The 26,303-nt window shown below is 37.2% G+C and overlaps 1 protein-coding gene and 4 non-coding genes across 5 annotated transcripts; 3 read left to right on the top strand and 2 right to left on the bottom strand.

Moving 5' to 3' along the window:
* Window positions 1-6,714: 6,714 nt before the first annotated feature.
* On the top strand, window positions 6,715-16,285 carry LOC123420071 (ATP synthase subunit beta, chloroplastic). The gene has a single exon (XM_045107264.1). The coding sequence runs from the start codon at window positions 7,082-7,084 to the stop codon at window positions 8,576-8,578; it is 1,497 nt and encodes a 498-aa protein (XP_044963199.1). The 5' UTR covers window positions 6,715-7,081; the 3' UTR covers window positions 8,579-16,285.
* Window positions 13,038-13,110, bottom strand: TRNAF-GAA. Its single transcript has one exon. It is a non-coding gene; the product is annotated as a tRNA-Phe (tRNA).
* TRNAT-UGU lies at window positions 14,707-14,779 on the top strand. Its single transcript has one exon. It is a non-coding gene; the product is annotated as a tRNA-Thr (tRNA).
* Window positions 15,995-16,081, bottom strand: TRNAS-GGA. Its single transcript has one exon. It is a non-coding gene; the product is annotated as a tRNA-Ser (tRNA).
* Window positions 16,286-24,693: 8,408 nt separating the features above from the next.
* Window positions 24,694-24,765, top strand: TRNAR-UCU. The gene has a single exon. It is a non-coding gene; the product is annotated as a tRNA-Arg (tRNA).
* The last annotated feature ends 1,538 nt before the right edge of the window (window positions 24,766-26,303 follow it).

The following is a 26,303-nucleotide window of genomic DNA, read 5'->3' as shown; positions in this document are numbered from 1 at the left end:
AAAGCCTTGGACACGTAATGGATCCTGAAGCACGATTTCTGCGTCCCCCTGACCAAAACCTCCCACATTAGGATTGCTTGTTAATGGTTGATCAATCTTGATGGATTCCCCCTCTGAAACAAGAAGTTCTGGTCCGGGAGGTATAATATCAATCACTTGGCGTCCATCTGATGCATCAACTATGGATATTTCATACCCCCCTTTTTCTTTACGTAGTATTTTTCTTACTATACCTGTTGACGTAGCATTATAGACTGTATTGTTACTCTTGCTACCATCAGGATAGATCTGTCCTCTTCCTCGGTTTCCCCCTACATATATAGGATATTTTAAGAAATGAGCATCTTTCTTCGTAGCAGGATCAGGGGAAAGAATGGGAAAGACAATTTCACTATATTTCTTACCGGGAACAGGGCCTATCACAAGAATATTTTTTTTATCGGGACGATAACTCTGAAAAGCAAGATTTCCTATCTTTTCTTTTAACTCAGGGGAAATACGGTCGGGCGGCGCTAATTCAAATCCCTCGGGCAAAATAAGAACAGCACCTACATTCAACCCTCCCTTTTTTCCATTAGCAAGAACTTGTTTCAATTGCATATCATAAGGAATTCGAAGAACTGCTTCAAATACAGTATCGGGAAGCACAGCTTGGGGAACTTCAATATCGACGGGCTTGCTAGCTAAATGGCAATTGGCACATACAATTCGCCCAGTTGCTTCTCGTGGGTTTTCATAACCCTGCTGCGCAAAAATGGGATATGCATTTGAAATAGATGTCCGAGTTATTACGTATATCATGATCGATACAGAAATCGATCGAGTTATCTGTTCCTTTACCCAAGAAAAAGTATTTCTATTTTCCATGTCCAATCACAGATCCCAGAATTTCTACAATAAATTAGATAGGTAGCTAAGCTAATCTAGTTCCCTATACACGAATTTGTTGGCATTCTACTGCAACAGTTGTACTGCAATGATGAATACCTTAAAGCAGGTATAAATAGAAAGAATTTTGGTAAAATGGAAAAGGGCTTTCTTTCTAAAGAAAGATGCTAATTTGATTAATATTAATATCGGGAGATCAAATGAATTTATGCTTCACTAATTGAATGATAAATGACTACAAGCGAAGGAGATAGACGGTTTAAACAAAAAAAGACCCAAAATTTCAAACATGTATCTAGAATTACTGGAAAACTACAAACAAAAATAGTGAAAATAAGCTCATTAGGAGCCCATCCAAAATCGTTATAGACCCAACGAATTACTAGTTCCCAACCACGGGTGGAGTGAAATCCAACAAAAAAATCAGTAACTAAAAGAATAAAAAAAGCTTTTATTGAGTCATTTAAATTATAGAAGAATTCCTGAACCCAAGAATTCAAAATGACAAGTTCCTCTTTACCCAGAAAAAAAGAACCACTTAGAATAGCCAAACAGATTATATTTGTCGAGAAATGCAAAATGATATGGAGATGATCCTCATTATTTATTTTGACCCATTGTATTATTTCCTTGTGTATTCCTGTAGGAGGTTTTTGTACATGTGTCTTTAGTTTCCCTTTTATCATCTCGTCCAAGAGAGAAAGTTCTTCTAATTCTATGAATCTTTCTAGAATCCTTTTCTCTTGAATATCAGTTAAGAGAGTTTCGGATTGCCTGGTATTCCACCAATTCTTAATCCAAAGTTCCAGACATTTGTTAAATGAGGAAGAGACCCCCCAAGGCAAAAGTACGATAAATACAAGATATAGTAAAGAAGGCAATGCTTTCTTTTTTTTCATTTTTGATCTGTAAATGGAGTTGTTAATGAATATGCTTCATTCGCTGACTCTATTCCATTCCCTGACTCTATATGATGATATTTCTATTTCATGATATTTCTATTTCTTTGAAGCAAAAACTCTATAGGTTTGATACCCTGTATCTATTCTTCTTTTTTGTATATTAGTGGAATTTCAGTGCATTGGGTTCTTTCTTAGATCTAGATGGAATGAAATAGTGAAATAGAATAAAAAAAGCCCTTTCGGGTGAAAATGGAAGAGAAGAATAGTATGCAATATATCTAACTTCGACAAAAAAAATTTAAAATAATTTTATCTTATCCTCGTTTGTTCCTTCCTTTAGATAAATACTTAAAAATCCCCTTACAATAACAAATCCAATTTCGAAGGGACTTCCTCCCCATGTTGAGAAAACTTTTCTTCTTCCAATTTATCTTTTCTTCATTCAATTCAGTTCAAAAAAGATACCTCAAAATACTTCAATTGGTACGCGCAAGAAATAGGCCAATTCGGCAGCTTTTTGTTCAATTTCTCGTGGAGTAAAAAACTTATCATCAGTACGAGTCAAGGGAATGATCCCCTGGCCCCGGATTTCCATATAAAGAATACGACGAGGATAAAGACCCTCTTTAACCTGAATTCTAATTGATTGGATATCCCGCATAAGGAATCGAAGGAAGACGCGACGTTTTATTCCAGGGAATCCCCAACGAAAAATGCAAACTATTCCCTCTTTTCTATCGAATCGGTCATAACCACTACCTACATTCCACAAAATAGTACACCACAGGTAGGAGCTAATGAATAGGCCTGCGATTCCGTAGAAAGACATCACGACCCCCTGCGGAAAAAAAAGAATTTCTTGAGATGGAAGTATAGATATAATATTCTTACCAAGATAACTGGAAGTCCCAACCAATAAGAATCCTAGTGAACCTAGAAAAAGAATACAGGCCCAGAAAAAATTACTCCTTTTTCGAGAACCTTTTAGAAGTTCTACCCATATGTGTTCTGATCGCCAATTCATATTAGATATACTAAATCCAGCAGCGGTCGATTGAAATTGAGAGAATAAGCTAAATAATTTTGCCTTTACTTTTTTTGATTCTGAAATCGCCTTCAGCAACTAGTACTCCTGTGAAATAATAGGTTAGATACATTGACTTTCTATTCAAAAAATATTCGTTGATTCAATTAAAATAAATAAAAAAAAACTCGCTATACCAAGCTCTGCATATTCATGCATTTATGCTCGTAGCCTATATCTGCATCCATAGCCGTTTTTCATTTGTGTGTAGAAAGTGTGTGTAGAAAAAGTCACATACCCTACCATATTATATTACTTACACTAAAAAATACTAGACAATCTTTTTTTTTTGCACATAAAGAAATAAAGAAGTCATTGCAATTGCCGGAAATACTAAGCCTACTAAAGGCACGAAAATAGAAGGTAAGTTTAAATCCGTCATGGAATAGGTGTCTCAATTCAAATTTACTATTTCTATCTAGTCGAAAAATATCTTAAGATTCTTATGATATAATTAAGTATATCTATTATAAGGAATATTGACTATTGTATTTTTTTAGTTTGCAAAATATTCTGTAAAAAAAATGATAAGGATAATAAGAAAATTCCAAAAAAGGAGAACTAATTAAAAAGATTTTTTTTATTTTCCCATCCTCATGGCCTTTCTATCTTTCTAATCTAATTTGAAATTGGATTCAAAAGAAAGCGACTAGAATTTACTTCCTGCATACATACTTCTCTAGAAGCGCATACAATAATGCGTGGTAAAGGCAGAAAAATAGTATATTCAATCAAAATCAAAGGGCAAATTATCTTACCTACTATAGATCCCCTACTACCCTCTTAAGATCCCCTACTACCCTCTTAAGATCCCCCCTACTACCCTCTTAGACTTTTAAAGGCGATATACCACCCAAAGAAAGGGTATGAAAATGCCGGGTGGTGTTAGCTTTTCGACGAAGACCCGTCCTGTGCCGCGAAGTCCTGTTAGTAAGACCCCGCGCAATAATGGATTATAGAAGAATAGTATTCAAAATACTGCTCTGGACGCATATAGTAGCATTGCGATTCCTAATCTTTTTTATTTATGAATATGAACAGAAAAAATTCATTGTATCGTTGGGTCGGAGCGGAGGTTTGGTCCAGAAAAATTAGGAACAAAACGTCTACTCTACCACACTGAAGTCTATAGCGCTGTATTTCCACGAAAGTATAATTCTTACCATCAGGATACGCTCCTTTCAACGTCTCTCCGATGGGTCCAGGTTCTATGTCCAATCCCAAATCAAGGATTTCTCGCTCTTGATCGGAGTCATAAACTAAAACTACCTTTTTATCCTTTTTATTAAGGTTATAGAAAACTTCCTTATCTAGTTCTAGCATGTTGACTCACGATTACGCCTGTTAAAAGTTTCAAACGTCCTCTTTTTTGAAATTGAAAGAGAGTCTTATAAAAAGGTCTAACTTCCAAACTATGTCTTTTTTCATTCATTCTCCTTTAGTTTTTTTCTCTATCTAGAAGTGGAATAGAATAACCCGGTTGAAGGGTAATGATCATACGTCTGTAATGCATTGTACGGCCCAGAATAGGTCCTATTCTTCTACCTTTTCCAGGTAGTCGATGGCTATTCACAGCTACCACCTTAATCCAAAGAAGAGTTTGAACCAATGCTTTATTTCTGTCTTAGTGAATCCCGATTCGACATTAAAAGTATATTGATTCTTTCCCAATAAACGAAGACTTTTTTCTGTAAATACTGCGTATTTGATTCCATTATCATATGATACTACTATATTTTATTATTTTCTTTTTATTTCTTTATTGTATTATACCTTAATATATATATATATTCTAGATATATAGAATAGACGAATCTCGATTTGTCAAGTCTCATGATCATATCATGATCTATTTTTATTCGGCTCAATCTTTTTTATAAAAAAAAAGATTGAGCCGAGTTTAATTGCAATCAATTAGAAGAATAAAGAAGAATTACTGCATTTCATAACTTATTTTTTTCTCTTTTTATTTCGTTTATTTTTTTTTAGACCTTCTTATCGATAGTATCTACCGGCTCGAACTCGAATTTGATCGCCTTCCATACTTCACAAGCTGCGGCTAGTTCAGGACTCCATTTGCAAGCTGCTCGGATAATTTCATTACCTTCGCGAGCAAGATCACGCCCTTCGTTACGAGCTTGTACACAAGCTTCTAAAGCCACTCGATTAGCTGCTGCACCAGGTGCATTCCCCCAAGGATGTCCTAAAGTTCCTCCACCAAATTGTAATACAGAATCGTCCCCAAAGATTTCGGTCAGAGCTGGCATATGCCAAACATGAATACCACCTGAAGCTACCGGTATAACACCTGGCATGGATACCCAGTCCTGAGTGAAAAAGATACCGCGAGCACGATCTTTTTCAATAAAATCATCGCGCAATAAATCAACAAAACCTAAAGTCATTTCGCGTTCCCCTTCTAACTTACCTACTACTGTACCGGAGTGGATATGATCTCCCCCAGACATACGCAATGCTTTAGCTAATACACGGAAATGCATACCATGATTTTTCTGTCTATCAATAACTGCATGCATTGCACGGTGAATGTGAAGAAGTAAGCCATTGTCGCGGCAATAGTGAGCCAAAGTAGTATTTGCGGTGAATCCCCCGGTTAAGTAGTCATGCATTACAATAGGAACCCCTAATTCTCTCGCAAATACAGCTCTCTTAATCATTTCTTCACATGTACCCGCAGTCGCATTCAAGTAATGCCCCTTGATTTCACCGGTTTCGGCCTGTGATTTATAAATAGCTTCGGCACAAAAGACAAAACGGTCTCTCCAGCGCATAAATGGTTGTGAGTTTACGTTTTCATCATCTTTGGTAAAATCAAGTCCACCACGTAGACACTCATAACACGCTCTACCATAATTTTTTGCGGATAATCCCAATTTTGGTTTAATAGTACATCCCAATAAAGGACGGCCATACTTGTTCAACTTATCTCTTTCAACTTGGATACCATGAGGCGGGCCTTGGAAAGTTTTTGAATAAGTAGGGGGAATTCGTAGATCCTCCAAACGTAGAGCACGTAGGGCTTTGAACCCAAATACGTTACCCACAATGGAAGTAAACATGTTAGTAACGGAACCCTCCTCAAATAGGTCTAATGGATAAGCTACATAACAGATCCATTGGCTGTCTTCCCCAGCAACAGGCTCGATGTGATAGCATCGTCCTTTGTAACGATCAAGACTGGTAAGTCCATCAGTCCAAACAGTTGTCCATGTACCAGTAGAAGATTCGGCAGCTACTGCAGCCCCTGCTTCTTCGGGCGGAACCCCAGGCTGAGGACTTACTCGGAATGCTGCCAAGATATCAGTATCCTTAGTTTCATACTCTGGGGTGTAGTAAGTCAATTTATAATCTTTAACACCAGCTTGAAATCCAACACCTGCTTTAGTTTCTGTTTGTGGTGACATAAGTCCCTCCCTACAACTCTTGAATTAAGAATTCTCACAATAACAGGGTCTACTCGATGTTAATTAGGCGTAAATGAAACTTTAGCAAAAATCTCGTAAAACAAAAAGGATATTCAATTAATATAATATCAACTCATTAAAGAAAATTGAGGGCATGCTTAGGTTAATGAATATGTTTCATTCATATATAATGCGTACACCCTGTGTATGTTCTATCCTATAGGAATTCCACTATAGGAATTCGATAGGAATTGAGTTGTTGTTATGGTAAGTTAACACGGTTCGTTATTAAACCATGGATTTGATTTACCAAATCCATCATTATTGTATACTCTTTGATAGGTATAGCGCAACCCAAATTAATCCCTAATCCTTATTTTACAAGTTCTTAATAGGTCTCTTTTCTTATTTGGAATGCAAATACCTAACTAAATACTAATAAAATTCTTTGTTGACAGCAATCTATGCTTCACAGTAGTATATATTTTGTATATCGAAGTCCTAGATAGGAAAGTAGAGTAGGCACAGATCCTCCACAAAAGGCAAAATGTATATGAAAAAAAGATTGATTGAACTTTCCAACGGACTCATTCCATGAGTAAACGATTGAATGGGATTCGCTTGGGCAACGAAATCAAGTCCTGGTCCCCTTTTCTCTCTTATTGAATTAACTAATTCATTTCCTTTTTACTTTTGGATTTTTTTTGATTTGATTTGGCATTATTCAACAATAAAAAAAGAAAAATTTCGACAAATTCCTTTTTTTTAATTATGTGATAATTATGAGAACCAATCCTACTACTTCTCGTCCCGGGGTTTCCACAAGTGAAGAAAAAAGTACAGGTCGTATCGATCAAATTATTGGACCCGTGCTGGATGTCACTTTTCCCCCGGGCAAGTTACCTTATATTTATAACGCTTTAGTAGTCCAGAGTAGAGACACTGCCGATAAGCAAATTAATGTGACTTGTGAGGTACAACAATTATTAGGAAATAATCGAGTTAGAGCTGTAGCTATGAGTGCTACGGACGGGTTGATGAGAGGAATGGAAGTGATTGACACGGGAGCTCCTCTCAGTGTTCCGGTCGGTGGAGCTACTCTCGGACGAATTTTCAACGTTCTTGGGGAGCCTGTTGACAATTTGGGTCCTGTAGATAGTAGTGCAACGTTCCCTATTCATAGATCTGCGCCTGCCTTTATCGAGTTAGATACGAAATTATCCATCTTTGAAACAGGTATTAAGGTCGTCGATCTTTTAGCTCCTTATCGACGTGGAGGAAAAATAGGACTATTTGGGGGGGCTGGAGTAGGTAAAACAGTACTGATCATGGAATTAATCAATAACATTGCTAAAGCTCATGGGGGCGTATCCGTATTCGGTGGAGTAGGGGAACGGACTCGTGAAGGAAATGATCTTTATATGGAAATGAAGGAATCCGGAGTAATTAATGAAAAAAATATTGAAGAATCAAAGGTAGCTCTAGTCTATGGCCAAATGAATGAACCACCGGGAGCTCGTATGAGAGTTGGTTTAACTGCCCTAACTATGGCAGAATATTTCCGAGATGTTAATAAGCAAGACGTGCTTTTATTTATCGATAATATCTTTCGTTTTGTTCAAGCAGGATCAGAGGTATCCGCTTTATTAGGGAGAATGCCCTCCGCAGTGGGTTATCAACCTACTCTTAGTACAGAAATGGGTTCTTTGCAAGAAAGAATTGCTTCTACTAAAAAGGGATCTATAACTTCGATTCAAGCAGTTTATGTACCTGCGGACGATTTGACCGACCCTGCCCCTGCCACAACATTTGCACATTTGGATGCTACTACCGTACTTTCCAGAGGATTAGCTTCCAAGGGTATTTATCCAGCAGTAGATCCTTTAGATTCAACATCAACTATGTTACAGCCTCGGATCGTTGGCAACGAACATTATGAAACTGCGCAAAGAGTTAAGGAAACTTTACAACGTTACAAAGAACTTCAGGACATTATCGCAATTCTTGGCTTGGATGAATTATCGGAAGAGGATCGTTTAACTGTAGCAAGAGCAAGAAAAATTGAGCGTTTCTTATCACAACCGTTCTTTGTGGCAGAAGTTTTTACTGGTTCTCCAGGAAAGTATGTTGCTCTTGCGGAAACTATTAGGGGATTTCAACTAATCCTTTCCGGAGAATTAGACGGCCTACCTGAACAGGCTTTTTATTTGGTGGGTAACATCGATGAAGCTAGCACGAAAGCTATAACCTTAGAAGAGGAGAACAAATCGCAGAAATGAAATTAAATCTTTATGTACTGACTCCTAAGCGAATTATTTGGGATTGTGAAGTGAAAGAAATCATTTTATCCACGAATAGTGGCCAAATTGGCGTATTACCAAACCACGCCCCTATTAACACAGCAGTAGATATGGGTCCTTTGAGAATACGCCTCCTCAACGACCAATGGTTAACGGCGGTTCTGTGGAGCGGTTTTGCGAGAATAGTTAATAATGAGATCATCATTTTAGGAAATGATGCGGAACTGGGTAGTGATATTGATCCGGAAGAAGCTCAAAAGGCACTTGAAATAGCCGAAGCTAACTTGAGTAAAGCTGAGGGTACGAAAGATTTGGTTGAAGCGAAGCTCGCTCTCAGACGAGCTAGGATACGAATCGAGGCTGTCAATTGGATTCCCCCATCCAATTGAAGACAATCCAGTGGTTTATAGTTGATACAAAGAAAAAGGGAAGAGGGGTAGAAAAAGTTATTAGATAGCGAAGCGAAGTAAGTCCAATGCTATCTAGTAATTTTTCTACCTACTTACCTACTATTGGATTTGAACCAATGACTCCCGCCGTATGAAAGCAATACTCTAACCACTGAGTTAAGTAGGCAATTTATCACCACAAAGGAAGACCCATTACTTCGATCGATTATATATTGAATCCCTTTTCTAAGCAATACCGCTCTGTTATTGGTCTGTTATATACTAAATACTAAACTAAATACTAAACAGATACAGATCAAAGGGATATCCTCTGGCATTAGAAAATATTCATCTTGACAAGAAATTCTCTATATGTTAAGATATCTCTGATAAGGGCTATAGCTCAGTTCGGTAGAGCAACTCGTTTACACGTGCGCCAATGCTTTTCAAAGGAGCTTATTATGCAATGAACATAATCGATCTTATTGCAAAATCAATGTCTTACTTCATAGATTCGAGAGAATAGGAGAACAGTAGCCTGACAAACAGTCGGTTCAGTCCGATTCAGGTGCCAATTCAGGTGCCTAATCAAATAGAACCCTTATGGATTTGCTAGTTGATAAGGTAAATATCCAGCCCACTAAATGCTAGGCGTAATGAGGATAAGGGCCTCCAAAAAACTTCTTTTCGTTCTATGAACTTTAAGGTGTATGAAGTCTCATAGTTAACTCTTGCAGTGGAACGATAGAGACTCCATTTCACTTAGGTTGATTTAATTTAGACCAGAGGCAGACCTAAGTCAAGGTAATCCTCCTTTGAAACACTTTGGTATTGCTCCTAGATAGATCATAATACAAAAAATCAATCAGAGCACAGGGAGCCATCTCATTATCTTTCCGTAAAGAAAAACTATGGTGGACTAACTGATCTTTAAATCAGTTTATGAAAGAGCCCAATGCAAAAAAATGCATGTTGGGTCTTTGAAACAGTTCAAATCATTTCGATAATAATCCGTTTGATCTGTTTTACCGAGAAGGTCTACGGTTCGAATCCGTATAGCCCTAATATGCCCTTTTTTCTATTTTAGGATCTCTATCCTATGTTTTCTTTAGTTTAGTATAGTTTTCATTTTCGCATTAGTATTTGTTTATAGACTGGATAGGCGCCTGCGACATAGAATAGAGATAAAAGCATTACCAAAGGCTCATTCATCGAAAATCAAAATCATACAGACAGGAAAAGAAAAACGAAAAATAGAAAAAATAAAGTAAAGAGTAAATAAGAAAACAGAATATTCTGTCTCATAGTTCTGAAATAGAGTTCTTTATTTTTATTTTTATAGTATTACTTCTCATTATACTGCATAGATTAGTCCTACTATCTTAATTAGGTTCTAATTATTCTAATTAGTAGTATTCTCATTTTTATTTAATAGTCTCTTATTATTATTAAATAGTAAATAAAGGATAGAGCTATTCTTTTTTTATAGAGATTCTAGAGAAAGCGAGACAAAGTGAAACGATAAAGTTTTCTTTATATAAGAATTAGATCTACATACACCATATCTAAATAGAATGGAAATCCAAAAGAAAGGGAGTTGGGATTCCATTGGATGAATCTTTAAAGAAGATGCAGCACAGAGGAAACAAAGGCTAAACTAAGCGCTTTTGTTTGAACAAAAAAGATTCTTGTTTCACCGAGGAAAAGAGAGAAGTTCTGGATAAATTGACAATGCTGAATTGAATTGACTAATTTAAGTTCCGCCTATTCCACATTAATGGGAGTACATTATGTTTCTGCTTCACGAATATGATATTTTTTGGACATTTCTAATAATAGCAAGCCTTATTCCTATTTTGGCATTTTCGATTTCAGGGCTTTTAGCCCCGGTTAGTGAAGGACCAGAGAAGCTTTCTAGTTATGAATCGGGTATAGAACCCATGGGAGGGGCTTGGGTACAATTCCGAATACGCTATTATATGTTTGCGCTCGTTTTTGTTGTTTTTGATGTGGAAACCGTCTTTCTATACCCTTGGGCAATGAGTTTCGACGTATTGGGTGTATCCGTTTTTATCGAAGCTTTGATTTTCGTGCTTATCTTAGTTGTCGGTTTAGTTTATGCATGGCGAAAAGGAGCCTTGGAATGGTCTTAACTGAATATTTAGACAAAAAAAAAGAAGGAAAAGATTCTATTGAGACAGTTATGAATTTGATTGAGTTTCCCTTACTTGACCAAACAAGTTCCAATTCTGTTATTTCAACTACACTAAATGATCTTTCGAATTGGTCAAGACTCTCCAGTTTATGGCCCCTTCTATACGGTACCAGTTGTTGTTTCATTGAATTTGCTTCATTAATAGGTTCACGATTCGATTTTGATCGTTATGGATTGGTACCAAGATCAAGTCCTAGGCAAGCAGACCTAATTTTAACAGCCGGTACGGTAACAATGAAAATGGCTCCGTCTTTAGTGAGATTATACGAGCAAATGCCTGAACCAAAATACGTCATTGCTATGGGAGCCTGTACTATTACAGGGGGAATGTTCAGTACGGATTCCTATAGTACTGTTCGGGGAGTTGATAAGTTAATTCCTGTGGATGTCTACTTGCCGGGCTGCCCTCCTAAACCGGAGGCAGTTATAGATGCCCTAACAAAACTTCGTAAGAAGATATCGCGAGAAATAGTTGAGGATCGAACTCTATCTCAAAATAAAAAAAGATGTTTTACTACCAGTCACAAGCTTTATGTTAGGCGCAGTACTCATACAGGAACTTATGAGCAAGAATTGCTCTATCAATCACCATCGACATTAGATATATCTTCTGAAACTTTTTTAAAATCCAAAAGTCCAGTACCTTCCTACAAATTAGTGAATTAGGAGGGGGGGGCTCTTTTGTGTAGAAAAAGAAAAAGCAGAGCAATCTTTCAAACTTGCATCCGAAATGGGAAATATTTATACAAAGAGGGAGAGATGAAGACAATGCAGCAGGGTTGGTTATCTAATTGGCTAGTCAAACATGAGGTGGTTCATAGATCTTTGGGCTTTGATCACCGAGGAATAGAGACTTTACAAATAAAAGCAGGGGATTGGGATTCCATTGCTGTCATTTTATATGTATATGGTTATAATTATTTACGCTCCCAATGTGCTTATGATGTAGCACCCGGTGGATCTTTAGCTAGCGTGTATCATCTTACAAGAATACAATACGGTATAGATAATCCAGAAGAAGTCTGCATAAAAGTCTTTGCCCAAAAGGATAATCCTAGAATTCCGTCTGTCTTCTGGATTTGGAGAAGTGCCGATTTTCAAGAACGCGAATCTTATGATATGGTGGGAATCTCTTATGATAATCATCCGCGCCTTAAACGTATCCTAATGCCTGAAAGTTGGATAGGCTGGCCCTTACGTAAGGACTATATAACCCCCAATTTTTATGAAATACAAGATGCTCATTGAATGATAAGAAATTCGTGCTCACTTATACAACACAACTCCAGATTTTATTCAAGTCAAGGAATATTTTTAGGTTCTTTTCCTAGATGAAACGGAATACCTATTTATAATTAATTCCTATTATACAAAAGCATTCCAGATAGACTGAGCCAAAAAAGGGTTTCATTTGGATTCCCCTATTTTGAAAATCACATATTAATTTCCTTCATATGAACAGAAAAATAGGATGACTCAAAGAAGTTCTCTACCAGGAACTTTGTATCGCGCACATGACTTAGCACAACTAGGAAAATAAGATAAGATAAAGATAAGCAAGACTAAAAAAATATTCGTCGGAATAGTGGAATACAAAATAAAGAAACGCAAAAAAATAAAGGGGAACCTAATCTCACCCCCTTCCTTATCATAAAGAAAGGGTATATTTTAAAACTTCTCTAAAAAGAAGTGCCTCTATATTTATATTATAGATTTATCCACTTAGATGAATAAATCATACTCTATCTATATTATATATTATTAATAAATATGTATCACAATCCATCTCGAGGTATTTGGATCAATACCTATTCGGTGGATCTTTTTTTTTCTCTGCCAGGAACCAGATTTGAACTGGTGACACGAGGATTTTCAGTCCTCTGCTCTACCAACTGAGCTATCCTGACCTTTTCTTGTGCATCATCCTAGTAGAGTATTTGTATCTATGTCAATTAAAAGGACTAAAAAATCAATTAAAGTATTTCAAATTCAAAATTTGAAAGGGGGGGGGTAGCCCTATGCATTGTGCATGGTTTACTTAAATAATACTTAAAAATAGAGTGAATAACCAAGATTTCTTGCCGATACTCTAATAAAAAAGAAATCTATTCAATGAATAGGATAAGATCCATTGAGTTCTCTTCGCATTCCTTTCCTTTGTGAAAGAGTAGAATGAGAAAGCTAATGAATCTTAAACCCATTGATAAAAAGAAAAAAAAAGAGGATTTGGGGATAGAGGGACTTGAACCCTCACAACTTAAAAAGTCGACGGATTTTCCTTTTACTAGAAATTTCATTGTTGTCAGTATTGACATGTAGAATGGGACTCTCTCTTTGTCCTCGTCCGATTAATCCACTTTCTTTTTAAAAGTTCTCAAAACTTTGAATTTGAATTGAAGAATTTGATTATTCAATATTCGAATGGAGTGGATTCACAATAATTCAAAATAAAATTATGATATGAGTTTTTTATTTCATAATCATTTCGAATTTTATTTTGAAATTTTAAAAAAGATAAAGAACCTATATTATAATATGAGTTCTGTGATTAATCGTTTGCTATGTCAGTATCTATACGTGTTTATTAAATGTATAAAGTATAAAACCCCTCTTTCTCTAATTTAGAATTAGAAGGAATTCCACTAACAACACAACGTAATTAACTCGATTCGTTAGAACAGCTTCCATTGAGTCTCTGCACCTATCCTTTTCCTTTGTATTCTAGTTCGAGAATCCCTTCTCAAAACACGGATTTGGCTCAGGATTGCCCTTTTTTAATTCCAGGGTTTCTCTGAATTTGGAAGTTACCACTTAGCAGGTTTCCATACCAAGGCTCAATACAATCAAGTCCGTAGCGTCTACCGATTTCGCCATATCCCCACTTCCCTCTTCTTTGAGACCAGGATTCCTTGTGTAATTTCATCCATCTCTTAGTTTTTTTTTTGAATCATTGAGTTCATCACTCAACGTAGTCTAGCAGTTCAGTTCGACTCTATTTGAGAGACCCCGCTTGCTTATTGCAATTCTGAATTACATTGATTCTATCCTTGATGTATTTGCAATTCAATCCGAATCAATATATCCAAAACTTTTTATCTCCCCCACCTCCCGTCTTACTTTTTTATAGTATTCGAAATTATACTATAACGCTGGATATTTATTCTTTTTTTCTAATCAGAATTATCAATTTTATTTACTCTGACTTTATGTTCCCCTTAGTGAAATATTAATCCTCAAATTATTAACAAATAATAAAGTCTATAATGATCGAATGAAAATACCCATAAAGTCTATAATTTTCTTTTTAAATATCCTATAGTTAAGCATATCAAGCTAACTTTATCTTTAAGAAGTTTTAGTATTTTTTTATTTAGTATTTTTTTATAAGTAGAACTTCAAATTTAGAACTAGTTAATAGCTAAGAGTAATAACTAATATCTGAGATTTTACGGATTTCCTATACTATACCTATTTCTATTTGTTACACTATTTCCGTTATGTAAGCCCACTTAGCTCAGAGGTTAGAGCATCGCATTTGTAATGCGAGGGTCATCGGTTCAAATCCGATAGTCGGCTTTTTTTTTCTCTATCGATGTTCTACGAACAAGAATCTCTTTTTTTCCGAATTAAATGGAGAATCCAGGATCTTTTATGTTTTTTACCTTACTATTTTGCTAGATACAAAACAATAAAATAAATAATATATATACAAAAAATACAAAAAATACAGATTTTGATGAAATTCCATTTTTTGTGGTACTTTAGTTGATTTTACTCTGTTTATCCTGTAGTTTAATTCAGTTTTAATTTCGATGTATTCTGTAATGTAAATACAATGAAATTAATTGTGTAAAATGAAATTTCAATAAAAAAAAGGAGTCTTCATGTCCCGTTATCGAGGACCTCGTTTAAAAAAAATACGCCGTTTGGGAGCTTTACCAGGACTCACTAGAAAAACACCTAAATCCGGAAGTAATCTTAAAAAAAAATTCAATTCTGGGAAAAAGGAGCAATATCGTATTCGTCTTCAAGAAAAACAGAAATTGCGTTTTCATTATGGTCTGACAGAACGACAATTACTTAGATATGTACATATCGCTGGAAAAGCAAAAAGGTCAACAGGCCAGGTTTTACTACAATTACTTGAAATGCGTTTGGATAATATCCTTTTTCGATTGGGTATGGCTTCAACCATTCCTGGGGCCCGCCAATTAGTCAACCATAGACATATTTTAGTTAATGGCCGTATAGTCAATATACCAAGTTTTCGTTGCAAACCCCGAGATATTATTACTACGAAAGATAACCAAAGATCAAAAGGTCTGGTTCAAAATTATATTGCTTCATCGGACCCGGGGAAATTGCCAAGCCATTTGACGATTGACACATTGGAATATAAAGGACTAGTAAATAAAATCCTAGATAGGAAGTGGGTCGGTCTCAAAATAAATGAGTTGTTAGTTGTAGAATATTACTCTCGTCAGACTTGAACTTAATGAAAAAAGGAAAGGTTCATAGAATTTTCTTCCCCTTCCCCTTTCCCCGAACTAAATAGCCCTAAGACCATTACCATTAATTCGTATTTTCCCATCAACTAGCTAAAATTGATTAACCCTAGGATTAGGATCCTTTTTGCTTTTTTCCTCTATGTTTACATACCACAGTAATTTGCTATAGAGAATTTTTAATTTCTATTAAATAAAAATAAGATAATATAAGATATTATTACTGGAATAAATTGCTATTTGATTTGATACATTGTGATCCTTAACGTTGATGAATTAAGAAAAACGGAAAGAGAGGGATTCGAACCCTCGGTAAACAAAAGTCTACATAGCAGTTCCAATGCTACGCCTTGAACCGCTCGGCCATCTTTCCTACATAACTTATTATGGAAAATAAACTGAGTGAATAGCGAGTTTTCTTATTCCTGCAGTACAGGTACAACCGCAACCGCTCGGGGGTTCCCTAGTTCTATTGGAAAAATTCCTTTTGATCTAGGTGGAAGGATACAGGATTTTTTACTAGAAATTGCGCTCGCTATAAAATAAAAGTTTTAATTTAGGTTTTCCCGCAACTAAAGAAAAAGAGAATGCAAGAATTCTTCTTATTGCATAATAAAATAAAGAAACCTTAGAATTCCGTTTGCATAAGATACGCTACACCATTGAAATCAAAAATAGAGTATGAGACAATTAATAACTTTGAAAACACGAAATAGTTGATGACATAAGTTGTTGTTCAGAAATAGGAAAGTGGAATGAAATCCAGTCTTAGTCAAATATTGCATATCTCTTCGTGTCCAAGCAGAAGGAAAAGGATACAATTTGAGCTGAGCGGAAAATCCATATCTCTCTTATCCATTTAAAACATATGGATTTAGAGCATATGGATCAATCTATTTATAATTATAAGAATCGAATGTGTTTGTTTTTATGTTATTTTGTGAAGGAATGAAAACAATTCTATATAGAATGGCTTGGGAATTATGCCTAGATCCCGTGTAAATGGAAATTTCATTGATAAGACCTTCTCAATTATAGCCAATATTTTATTGCGAATAATTCCGACAACCTCAGGAGAAAAAAAGGCATTTACTTATTATAGAGATGGTGCGATTTGACTCTTTTTTTTTTTGCTTTTTTTTAGACCTACCTATACCTCAGTCTTAGGAAAAAGAAAAGGGGTTGGCATAGAGAGAACCAAATTTGTAAAGCAAGCAAACCCACGCTTCGGGAAGGTGAGGCGAACTAACAATTCCTTCCGTCGTGTATCCTCGATTGATGCGGCTTCAGATACTTCAATTGTAGATTTGAGTATTGAGCGAAAGGTTACACCTACAGGATATGGTATGGTATGGATTACAGGCCACTCTATTAGTATCCGTAGGCAGCATAGGGGAGAAAAGCACTACACCTAGAAATAGGAATCAACAAGAGAAAAACTTTGGTAGAAATTACCCCTTTCCTGATCGGTATCAGGGCTGGGAAGAATGGTTGGGATAACAAACAACCATCAGGTTTGTACTTTGGATACCCCTATAACCATCAAAGATCGTTGAAGTAGCTAATTCCTCTAAATAGGAGGCGTTGAGAACAAAGAAATTATTGGAGCTATCGTTTTCCTCTAGCATTAATAGAATTCATTGGTGTTAAGAAAAACCTCTTGTGGGAAGGTTGGCTAGAGATTTCTTGGAAAAATACCAGCCCCTTTCGGTTCATAATGAGACGGGACTAATTCTATTTTGATTCTATAGATTAAGATTATTTCGCTTAGTACTATTATGTACAGAAGGGAGGAGCCGTATGAGATGAAAACCTCATGTACGGTTTTGGAACGGAGATTTTTTGAATAGAATGAACGACCGTAACGGATGTTGGCTCAATCCGAAGGAAATTATGCGGAAGCTTTGCAAAATTATTATGAAGCTACGCGACTAGAAATCGATCCCTATGATCGAAGTTATATACTCTATAACATAGGCCTTATACACACAAGCAATGGAGAGCATACAAAGGCTTTGGAATATTATTTCCGGGCACTAGAACGAAACCCCTTCTTACCGCAAGCTTTTAATAATATGGCCGTGATCTGTCATTACGTGCGACTATCTCCACTATAGAAAGACAAAAAAAGAGAGGATCAAATTTTCTAGTAAATACTGGAAAAAAGGGCTTTCTACATAGGGATCGTAAAAACAACGATTTTTCCCTATCAGCTGTAGGAAGGAAGGACACTTCACGAGAATCAAAAAACGAAGAAAGTATGGCCTATACTACTACTCTATGGATAAAGTTTCTCAAATTGATAGAGAAAGCACCGTAAAGATCAATTAGTGAGCGACTGGGTCGATACAACTAAAAAAAACTGCTTACTTATCCCATGATATGGGGCAAAATTTAGGAATCCGCTTATGTAATAGAGCCGATCCACTAAGGGATTAAGCAGCGGTGTAGTATCAGATCCCAAAGATAGTAAGTTCTTTTTTCTTTCTTATGGAAAAAAGTCTTTTTCAAGGATTCTATAGAGATTTCATATATGAAACCGGGATAGTTACCTTTCAGAAAATTTGAACGAAGGCTCTATATCTATCTATGCTTCATTCTTCTGAAGGTGGGAAAAAAGATCAAACTAATTATTGAGAAAAATTAGGGTTTGAAACTTAGGTAATTAATTTCTTCTGCTTAACACAAGAACAAATTGGATCGATTTTTGATAAATCGAATTCAGTTAAGATAGGGGAAATTAAGATAGCAATTTCTGAGCCGTATGAGGTAGGAAACTCTCAAGTACGGTTCTAAGGGAAGGAACTGCCTATTCCGACCGAGGAGAACAGGCCATTCTAGAGGGTGATTCGGAAATTGCGGAAGCTTGGTTTGATCAAGCTGCTGAATATTGGAAACAAGCTATAGCGCTTACTCCGGGAAATTATATTGAAGCACAAAACTGGTTGAAGATTACGAAGCGCTTTGAATTTGAATAAGACCATGCTCCTTTTTTTTCCTAAAATGGATGGTTTGGTTGTTGATCCATTAATCAAATAAATTAGGTCGTAAGATCGAATCAAGAATTTCATTATATCCATTTCTTATACCTTCTATTTTATAAGATATTTCATAAGAATAAACCATAGGGATAGGGTCTAGAATAGAAGTAATAAAGTGAATAAAAAAAAGGGGGCCAATCTAAATATTGCTAATATATTAGAACCATCTTATTAATAATTCTAATGAGTTATCTTGGAATTTAGAATCAAATAAAAAATAAAAAACCCTATATTATGCTCAAGGAAAGTAGATATAGATAGGAGCTTATGCCCTAAAAAAAAATACACTAGTTTCTTAAATTTAAAATAAAAAAGATTTTTTCTTACGCCGAGAAATATTTGTTTTTTCAAGATAAACAATGTCCGTTAGGCACCTAACCTTTATGTCATAATAGATCCGAACACTTGCCTCGGATTGACTTTAATATATAATTGCTCCAGTGAATAACTAAAAAAAAAGAAGGGTGGTAGTATAGTAAAGAAAAGAACTAATCACAATATCTATCTTTCAAAATCTATCTTTCAAAATCTATCTTTCAAAGATTCACTAAAAAAAAAGACAGTTGGCGGGTCTCTTTGTATGTCTTGTCCGGAAAGAGGAGGAGTTAATGATTATTCGTTCGCCGGAACCAGAAGTAAAAATTGTTGTGGATAGGGATCCTGTAAAAACATCTTTTGAGGAATGGGCGAGACCCGGCCATTTCTCAAGAACACTAGCTAAGGGCCCTGATACTACCACTTGGATCTGGAACCTACATGCTGATGCTCACGATTTCGATAGTCATACTGGTGATTTGGAGGAGATTTCTAGAAAAGTTTTTAGTGCTCATTTCGGGCAACTTTCCATTATCTTTCTTTGGTTGAGTGGCATGTACTTTCATGGTGCCCGTTTTTCCAATTATGAAGCATGGCTAAGTGATCCTACTCACATTGGACCCAGTGCTCAGGTAGTTTGGCCTATAGTAGGGCAAGAAATATTGAATGGTGATGTAGGTGGGGGTTTCCGAGGAATCCAAATAACCTCTGGTTTTTTTCAGCTTTGGCGAGCATCTGGAATAACTAGTGAATTACAACTCTATTGTACTGCAATTGGTGCATTGGTTTTTGCAGCGTTAATGCTTTTTGCTGGTTGGTTCCATTATCACAAAGCCGCTCCCAAATTGGCCTGGTTCCAAGATGTAGAATCCATGTTGAATCACCACTTAGCGGGATTATTAGGACTTGGGTCTCTTTCTTGGGCGGGACACCAAATTCATGTATCTTTACCAATTAACCAATTTCTTGACGCTGGGGTGGATCCTAAAGAGATACCACTTCCTCATGAATTTATCTTGAATCGGGACCTTTTGGCTCAACTTTATCCTAGTTTTGCCGAAGGAGCAACCCCTTTTTTCACTTTAAATTGGTCCAAATACGCAGAATTTCTGACTTTTCGTGGAGGACTAGATCCAGTAACCGGTGGTCTCTGGCTGACCGATATTGCACACCATCATTTAGCTATTGCTATTCTTTTCCTAATCGCAGGTCATATGTATAGGACCAACTGGGGTATTGGCCATGGACTTAAAGATATTTTGGAGGCTCACAAGGGCCCATTTACAGGACAAGGCCATAAGGGTCTTTATGAAATCTTAACAACGTCATGGCATGCTCAATTATCTCTTAACCTAGCTATGCTAGGCTCTACAACCATTGTTGTAGCTCATCATATGTATTCTATGCCTCCCTATCCATACCTAGCTACTGACTATGGTACACAACTTTCCTTGTTCACACACCACATGTGGATTGGCGGATTTCTAATAGTCGGTGCTGCTGCACATGCAGCAATTTTTATGGTAAGAGACTATGATCCAACTACTCGATACAACGATCTATTAGATCGCGTCCTTAGACACCGCGATGCAATCATATCCCACCTTAACTGGGTATGTATATTTCTAGGTTTTCACAGTTTTGGCTTGTACATTCATAATGATACCATGAGTGCTTTAGGCCGTCCACAAGATATGTTTTCGGATACCGCCATACAATTACAACCTATCTTTGCTCAATGGGTACAAAATATCCATGCTACTACTGCGCCTGGCGTAACAGCTCCTGGTGCAACAACAAGTACTAGCTTAACGTGGGGAGGCGGCGAGTTAGTAGCAGTAGGTGGCAAAGTGGCTTTGTTACCGATTCCATTAGGAACCGCAGATTTTTTAGTCCATCACATTCATGCATTTACCATACATGTGACTGTATTAATACTTTTGAAAGGTGTTTTATTTGCTCGGAGTTCCCGTTTGATACCCGATAAAGCAAATCTAGGTTTTCGCTTTCCTTGCGATGGGCCTGGCCGAGGGGGAACATGTCAAGTATCTGCTTGGGATCATGTTTTCTTAGGTTTATTCTGGATGTACAATGCAATTTCGGTAGTCATTTTCCATTTCAGTTGGAAAATGCAGTCGGATGTTTGGGGTACCATAAGTGATCAAGGGGTGGTAACTCATATTACAGGGGGAAACTTTGCACAGAGTTCCATTACGATTAATGGGTGGCTTCGAGATTTCTTGTGGGCACAGGCATCGCAAGTCATTCAGTCTTATGGTTCTTCATTATCTGCATATGGTCTTTTTTTCTTAGGTGCTCATTTTGTCTGGGCCTTCAGTTTAATGTTTTTATTCAGCGGCCGTGGTTATTGGCAAGAACTCATTGAATCTATCGTTTGGGCTCATAACAAATTAAAAGTTGCTCCTGCTACTCAGCCTAGAGCCTTGAGCATTATACAAGGACGTGCTGTAGGAGTAACCCATTACCTTCTGGGTGGAATTGCCACGACATGGGCATTCTTCTTAGCGAGAATTATTGCAGTAGGATAGTGGCTAGGAGGATTTGAAAGGCATTATGGAATTAAGATTTCCCAGGTTTAGCCAAGGCTTAGCTCAGGACCCCACTACTCGTCGTATTTGGTTTGGTATTGCTACCGCACATGATTTCGAAAGTCATGATGATATTACTGAAGAACGTCTTTATCAGAACATTTTTGCTTCTCACTTTGGGCAATTAGCAATAATCTTTCTATGGACGTCCGGAAATCTGTTTCATGTAGCTTGGCAAGGAAATTTTGAATCATGGATACAGGATCCTTTACACGTAAGACCTATTGCTCATGCGATTTGGGATCCTCATTTTGGTCAACCCGCTGTGGAAGCCTTTACTCGAGGAGGTGCTGCTGGTCCAGTGAATATTGCTTATTCTGGGGTTTATCAGTGGTGGTATACAATAGGATTACGCACCAATGAAGATCTTTATACTGGAGCTCTTTTTCTATTATTTCTTTCTACGCTGTCCTTAATAGCGAGTTGGTTACATCTACAACCCAAATGGAAACCAAGCCTTTCGTGGTTCAAAAACGCGGAATCTCGTCTCAATCATCATTTGTCAGGACTTTTCGGGGTAAGTTCTTTGGCTTGGACAGGACATTTAGTTCATGTTGCTATTCCCGCATCCAGGGGGGAGTACGTTCGATGGAATAATTTCTTAGATGTATTACCCTATCCCCAGGGGTTGGGACCCCTTTTGACGGGTCAGTGGAATCTTTATGCCCAAAACCCTGATTCGAGTAATCATTTATTTGGTACCGCTCAAGGAGCGGGAACTGCCATTCTAACTCTTCTTGGGGGATTCCATCCACAAACACAAAGTTTGTGGCTGACTGATATGGCTCACCATCATTTAGCTATTGCATTTATTTTTCTCATTGCCGGTCACATGTATCGAACTAACTTCGGAATTGGGCACAGTATTAAAGATCTTTTAGAAGCGCATACTCCTCCGGGGGGTCGATTAGGGCGTGGGCATAAGGGCCTTTATGACACAATCAACAATTCGATTCATTTTCAGTTAGGTCTTGCTCTAGCTTCTTTAGGGGTTATTACTTCCTTAGTAGCTCAACATATGTACTCTTTACCTCCTTATGCATTCATAGCACAAGACTTTACTACTCAAGCTGCTTTATATACTCATCACCAATATATTGCGGGGTTCATCATGACAGGGGCTTTTGCTCATGGAGCTATTTTTTTCATTAGGGATTACAATCCGGAACAGAATGAGGATAATGTATTGGCAAGAATGTTAGACCATAAAGAAGCTATCATATCTCATTTAAGTTGGGCTAGCCTCTTTCTAGGATTCCATACCTTGGGCCTTTATGTTCATAACGACGTCATGCTTGCTTTTGGTACTCCAGAAAAGCAAATCTTGATCGAACCTATATTTGCCCAATGGATACAATCTGCTCATGGCAAGACGACATATGGGTTCGATATACTCTTATCTTCAACGAATGGCCCCGCTTTCAATGCGGGTCGAAGCCTATGGTTGCCCGGATGGTTGAATGCTGTTAATGAGAATAGTAATTCGCTTTTCTTAACAATAGGACCTGGGGATTTCTTGGTTCATCATGCTATTGCTCTAGGTTTGCATACAACTACATTGATTTTAGTAAAGGGCGCTTTAGACGCACGCGGTTCCAAATTAATGCCGGATAAAAAGGATTTTGGGTATAGTTTTCCTTGTGACGGCCCAGGGCGCGGCGGTACTTGTGATATTTCTGCTTGGGACGCATTTTATTTGGCAGTTTTCTGGATGTTAAATACCATTGGGTGGGTTACTTTTTATTGGCATTGGAAACATATCACATTATGGCAGGGCAACGTTTCACAATTTAATGAATCCTCCACTTATTTGATGGGATGGTTAAGAGATTACCTATGGTTAAACTCTTCACAACTTATCAATGGATATAATCCTTTTGGGATGAATAGTTTATCGGTATGGGCTTGGATGTTCTTATTTGGACATCTTGTTTGGGCTACTGGATTTATGTTCTTAATTTCTTGGCGGGGGTATTGGCAGGAATTAATTGAGACTTTAGCATGGGCTCATGAACGCACACCTTTAGCTAATTTAATTCGCTGGAGAGATAAGCCTGTGGCTCTTTCCATTGTGCAAGCAAGATTGGTTGGATTAGCTCACTTTTCCGTGGGTTATATATTCACTTATGCAGCTTTCTTGATTGCCTCAACATCAGGCAAGTTTGGTTAATTTAGTTTGTTTTTTTGTACTGTATCAGCACCTAGTTCATTACTCTTGATAGAGAGGGAGGATCCGCCTTCTTAAATTTCTTTTTCTATTTATTTTTCCATCTAGGATTAGAACCGTATACTTGATAATAATAGCAACGGCACATTATGGCAAAAAAGAGTTTGATTCAGAGGGAGAAGAAGCGGCAGAAATTAGAACAGAAATATCATTTGATTCGTCAATCTTTAAAAAAAAAGATAAGAAGCAAAGTTTCTCCCTTGAGTTTGAGTGAAAAAACGAAAATGCGAGAAAAATTGCAATCCCTACCGCGTAATAGTGCACCTACACGCCTTCATCGACGTTGTTTTTTGACCGGAAGACCTAGAGCTAACTATCGACATTTTGGGCTATCCGGACACGTACTTCGAGAAATGGTTTATGAATGTTTATTACCGGGTGCAACAAGATCCAGTTGGTAAGGATAAAATACCCTTTCGTATTTGTATGGATTTCTGGAATTGATAATCATAGAGGAGCCCTCTTTACCATTCTGTATAAATGGACTATTCTATTTGTATAGATATGGTAGAGGGACGTATCGAACCCTCTTTTATCCACTAGTTACCCCTCTTTAGTTTAAGAGTATAGAGCAGTTTGGTAGCTCATAAGTCTCATAACCTTGGGGTTGCGGGTTCGATTCCCACTACCGGCCCCATACTCCTTCTTTAATGATATATGCATGATATATACATCATCCATTTGTATCTGGATTTTTTGATTTCCTAAAAGAGTTTTGGTCTAACAGTTTTTTCTCGGAAGAAGACAACAAATAAAAGAAAGAATAAAAGAAAGAATAAAATACGAAAGAAAAGCGTCCATTGTCTAATGGATAGGACAGAGGTCTTCTAAACCTTTGGTATAGGTTCAAATCCTATTGGACGCAATCTTATTTCTATCTATTCTTTAAATAACTATACTAAACTAAAAACAAAGAAAACTTTTTTGCATGATTCAAATAACAAGAGTAGACATGCAAAATAACAAGAGTAGATATGCCAAATTTATTTGTTACTGAAGGGAAAACCGTTCCAGCTGTTCCTGAATAGCTTCCTTCAAAAGGATTTCCGCTTGCTCGGTGAATGTCTTGCTAGAAGATATAATTTCTTGGAATTGAGGTTTAGTATCTTTTAGGTGTTTACGTAACTCATCCAGAAATTTATTTACCTGTTCGATTTCTAACGAATCAAGATATCCTCTTGTTCCGGTATAAATAGTAGCTATCTGCTCTTCCACTGGGAGAGGATTTGCCTGGGATTGTTTAAGCAATTCCCTTAATCGTCGACCCCTTGCCAATTGATTCTGACTTGTTTTATCGAGAGCAGAGGCGAATTGTGCAAAGGCTTGTAACTCTGCGAATTGAGCTAGTTCCAATTTTGATTTGCCAGCTACTTGTTTCATGGCTTTAATTTGAGCCGCGGATCCTACTCTGGAAACAGAAATACCCACATTAATAGCGGGTCGAATTCCGGCATTGAATAGATCCGCCGATAAGAATATTTGTCCATCTGTAATGGAGATTACATTAGTAGGAATATAGGCGGAAACGTCTCCAGATTGAGTCTCAACTATTGGTAAAGCGGTCATACTTCCTTCGCCTAAAAGAGAATTTAATTTAGCGGCTCTTTCTAAAAGGCGTGAATGCAAATAAAAAACATCCCCTGGATAAGCCTCACGGCCGGGAGGTCTTCTTAATAGAAGGGACATTTGGCGATAAGCTTGTGCCTGTTTGGAGAGATCATCATAAATTATTAAAGTATGCCGTTCGCGGTACATAAAATACTCAGCCAGGGCTGCTCCCGTATAAGGAGCGAGGTATTGTAATGTAGCAGGTGAATCCGCCATTTCAGCTACTACAATAGTGTATTCCATGGCCCCCTCCTCATGGAAAGTAGTTACTACTTGAGCTACGGAGGATGCTCTTTGACCGATAGCTACATAAACACATATTACACCTTGCCCTTTTTGATTGAGAATTGTATCTGTAGCTACTGCTGTTTTGCCAGTCTGTCTGTCCCCAATAATTAACTCTCGCTGACCGCGCCCTATAGGAATCATCGAATCGATAGCAATAAGCCCTGTTTGAAGAGGTTCGTATACGGAACGCCTGGAAATTATACTTGGAGCAGGAGATTCAATTAAGCGAGATTCGGAAGCTATAATTTCGCCTTTCCCATCAATAGGTTTAGCCAGAGCATTTACAACACGACCCAAGTAAGCCTCACTCACGGGTATCTGAGCAATTCTTCCTGTTGCTTTTACAAAACTGCCCTCTTGTATCATCAACCCATCGCCCATTAATACAATCCCAACATTTTTGGATTCCAAATTCAGAGCAATACCCCTAGTACCTTCTGCAAATTGGACTAATTCACCCGACATTATTTCACCAAGACCTATAATACGAGCAATCCCATCCCCCAC

The sequence above is a fragment of the Hordeum vulgare genome, unplaced genomic scaffold, assembly GCF_904849725.1.
Source record: "Hordeum vulgare subsp. vulgare unplaced genomic scaffold, MorexV3_pseudomolecules_assembly, whole genome shotgun sequence".
Lineage (NCBI taxonomy): Eukaryota > Viridiplantae > Streptophyta > Magnoliopsida > Poales > Poaceae > Hordeum > Hordeum vulgare.
Note: the sequence above shows the minus strand (reverse complement) of the source record. Positions and strands in the feature narration are given on the sequence as shown.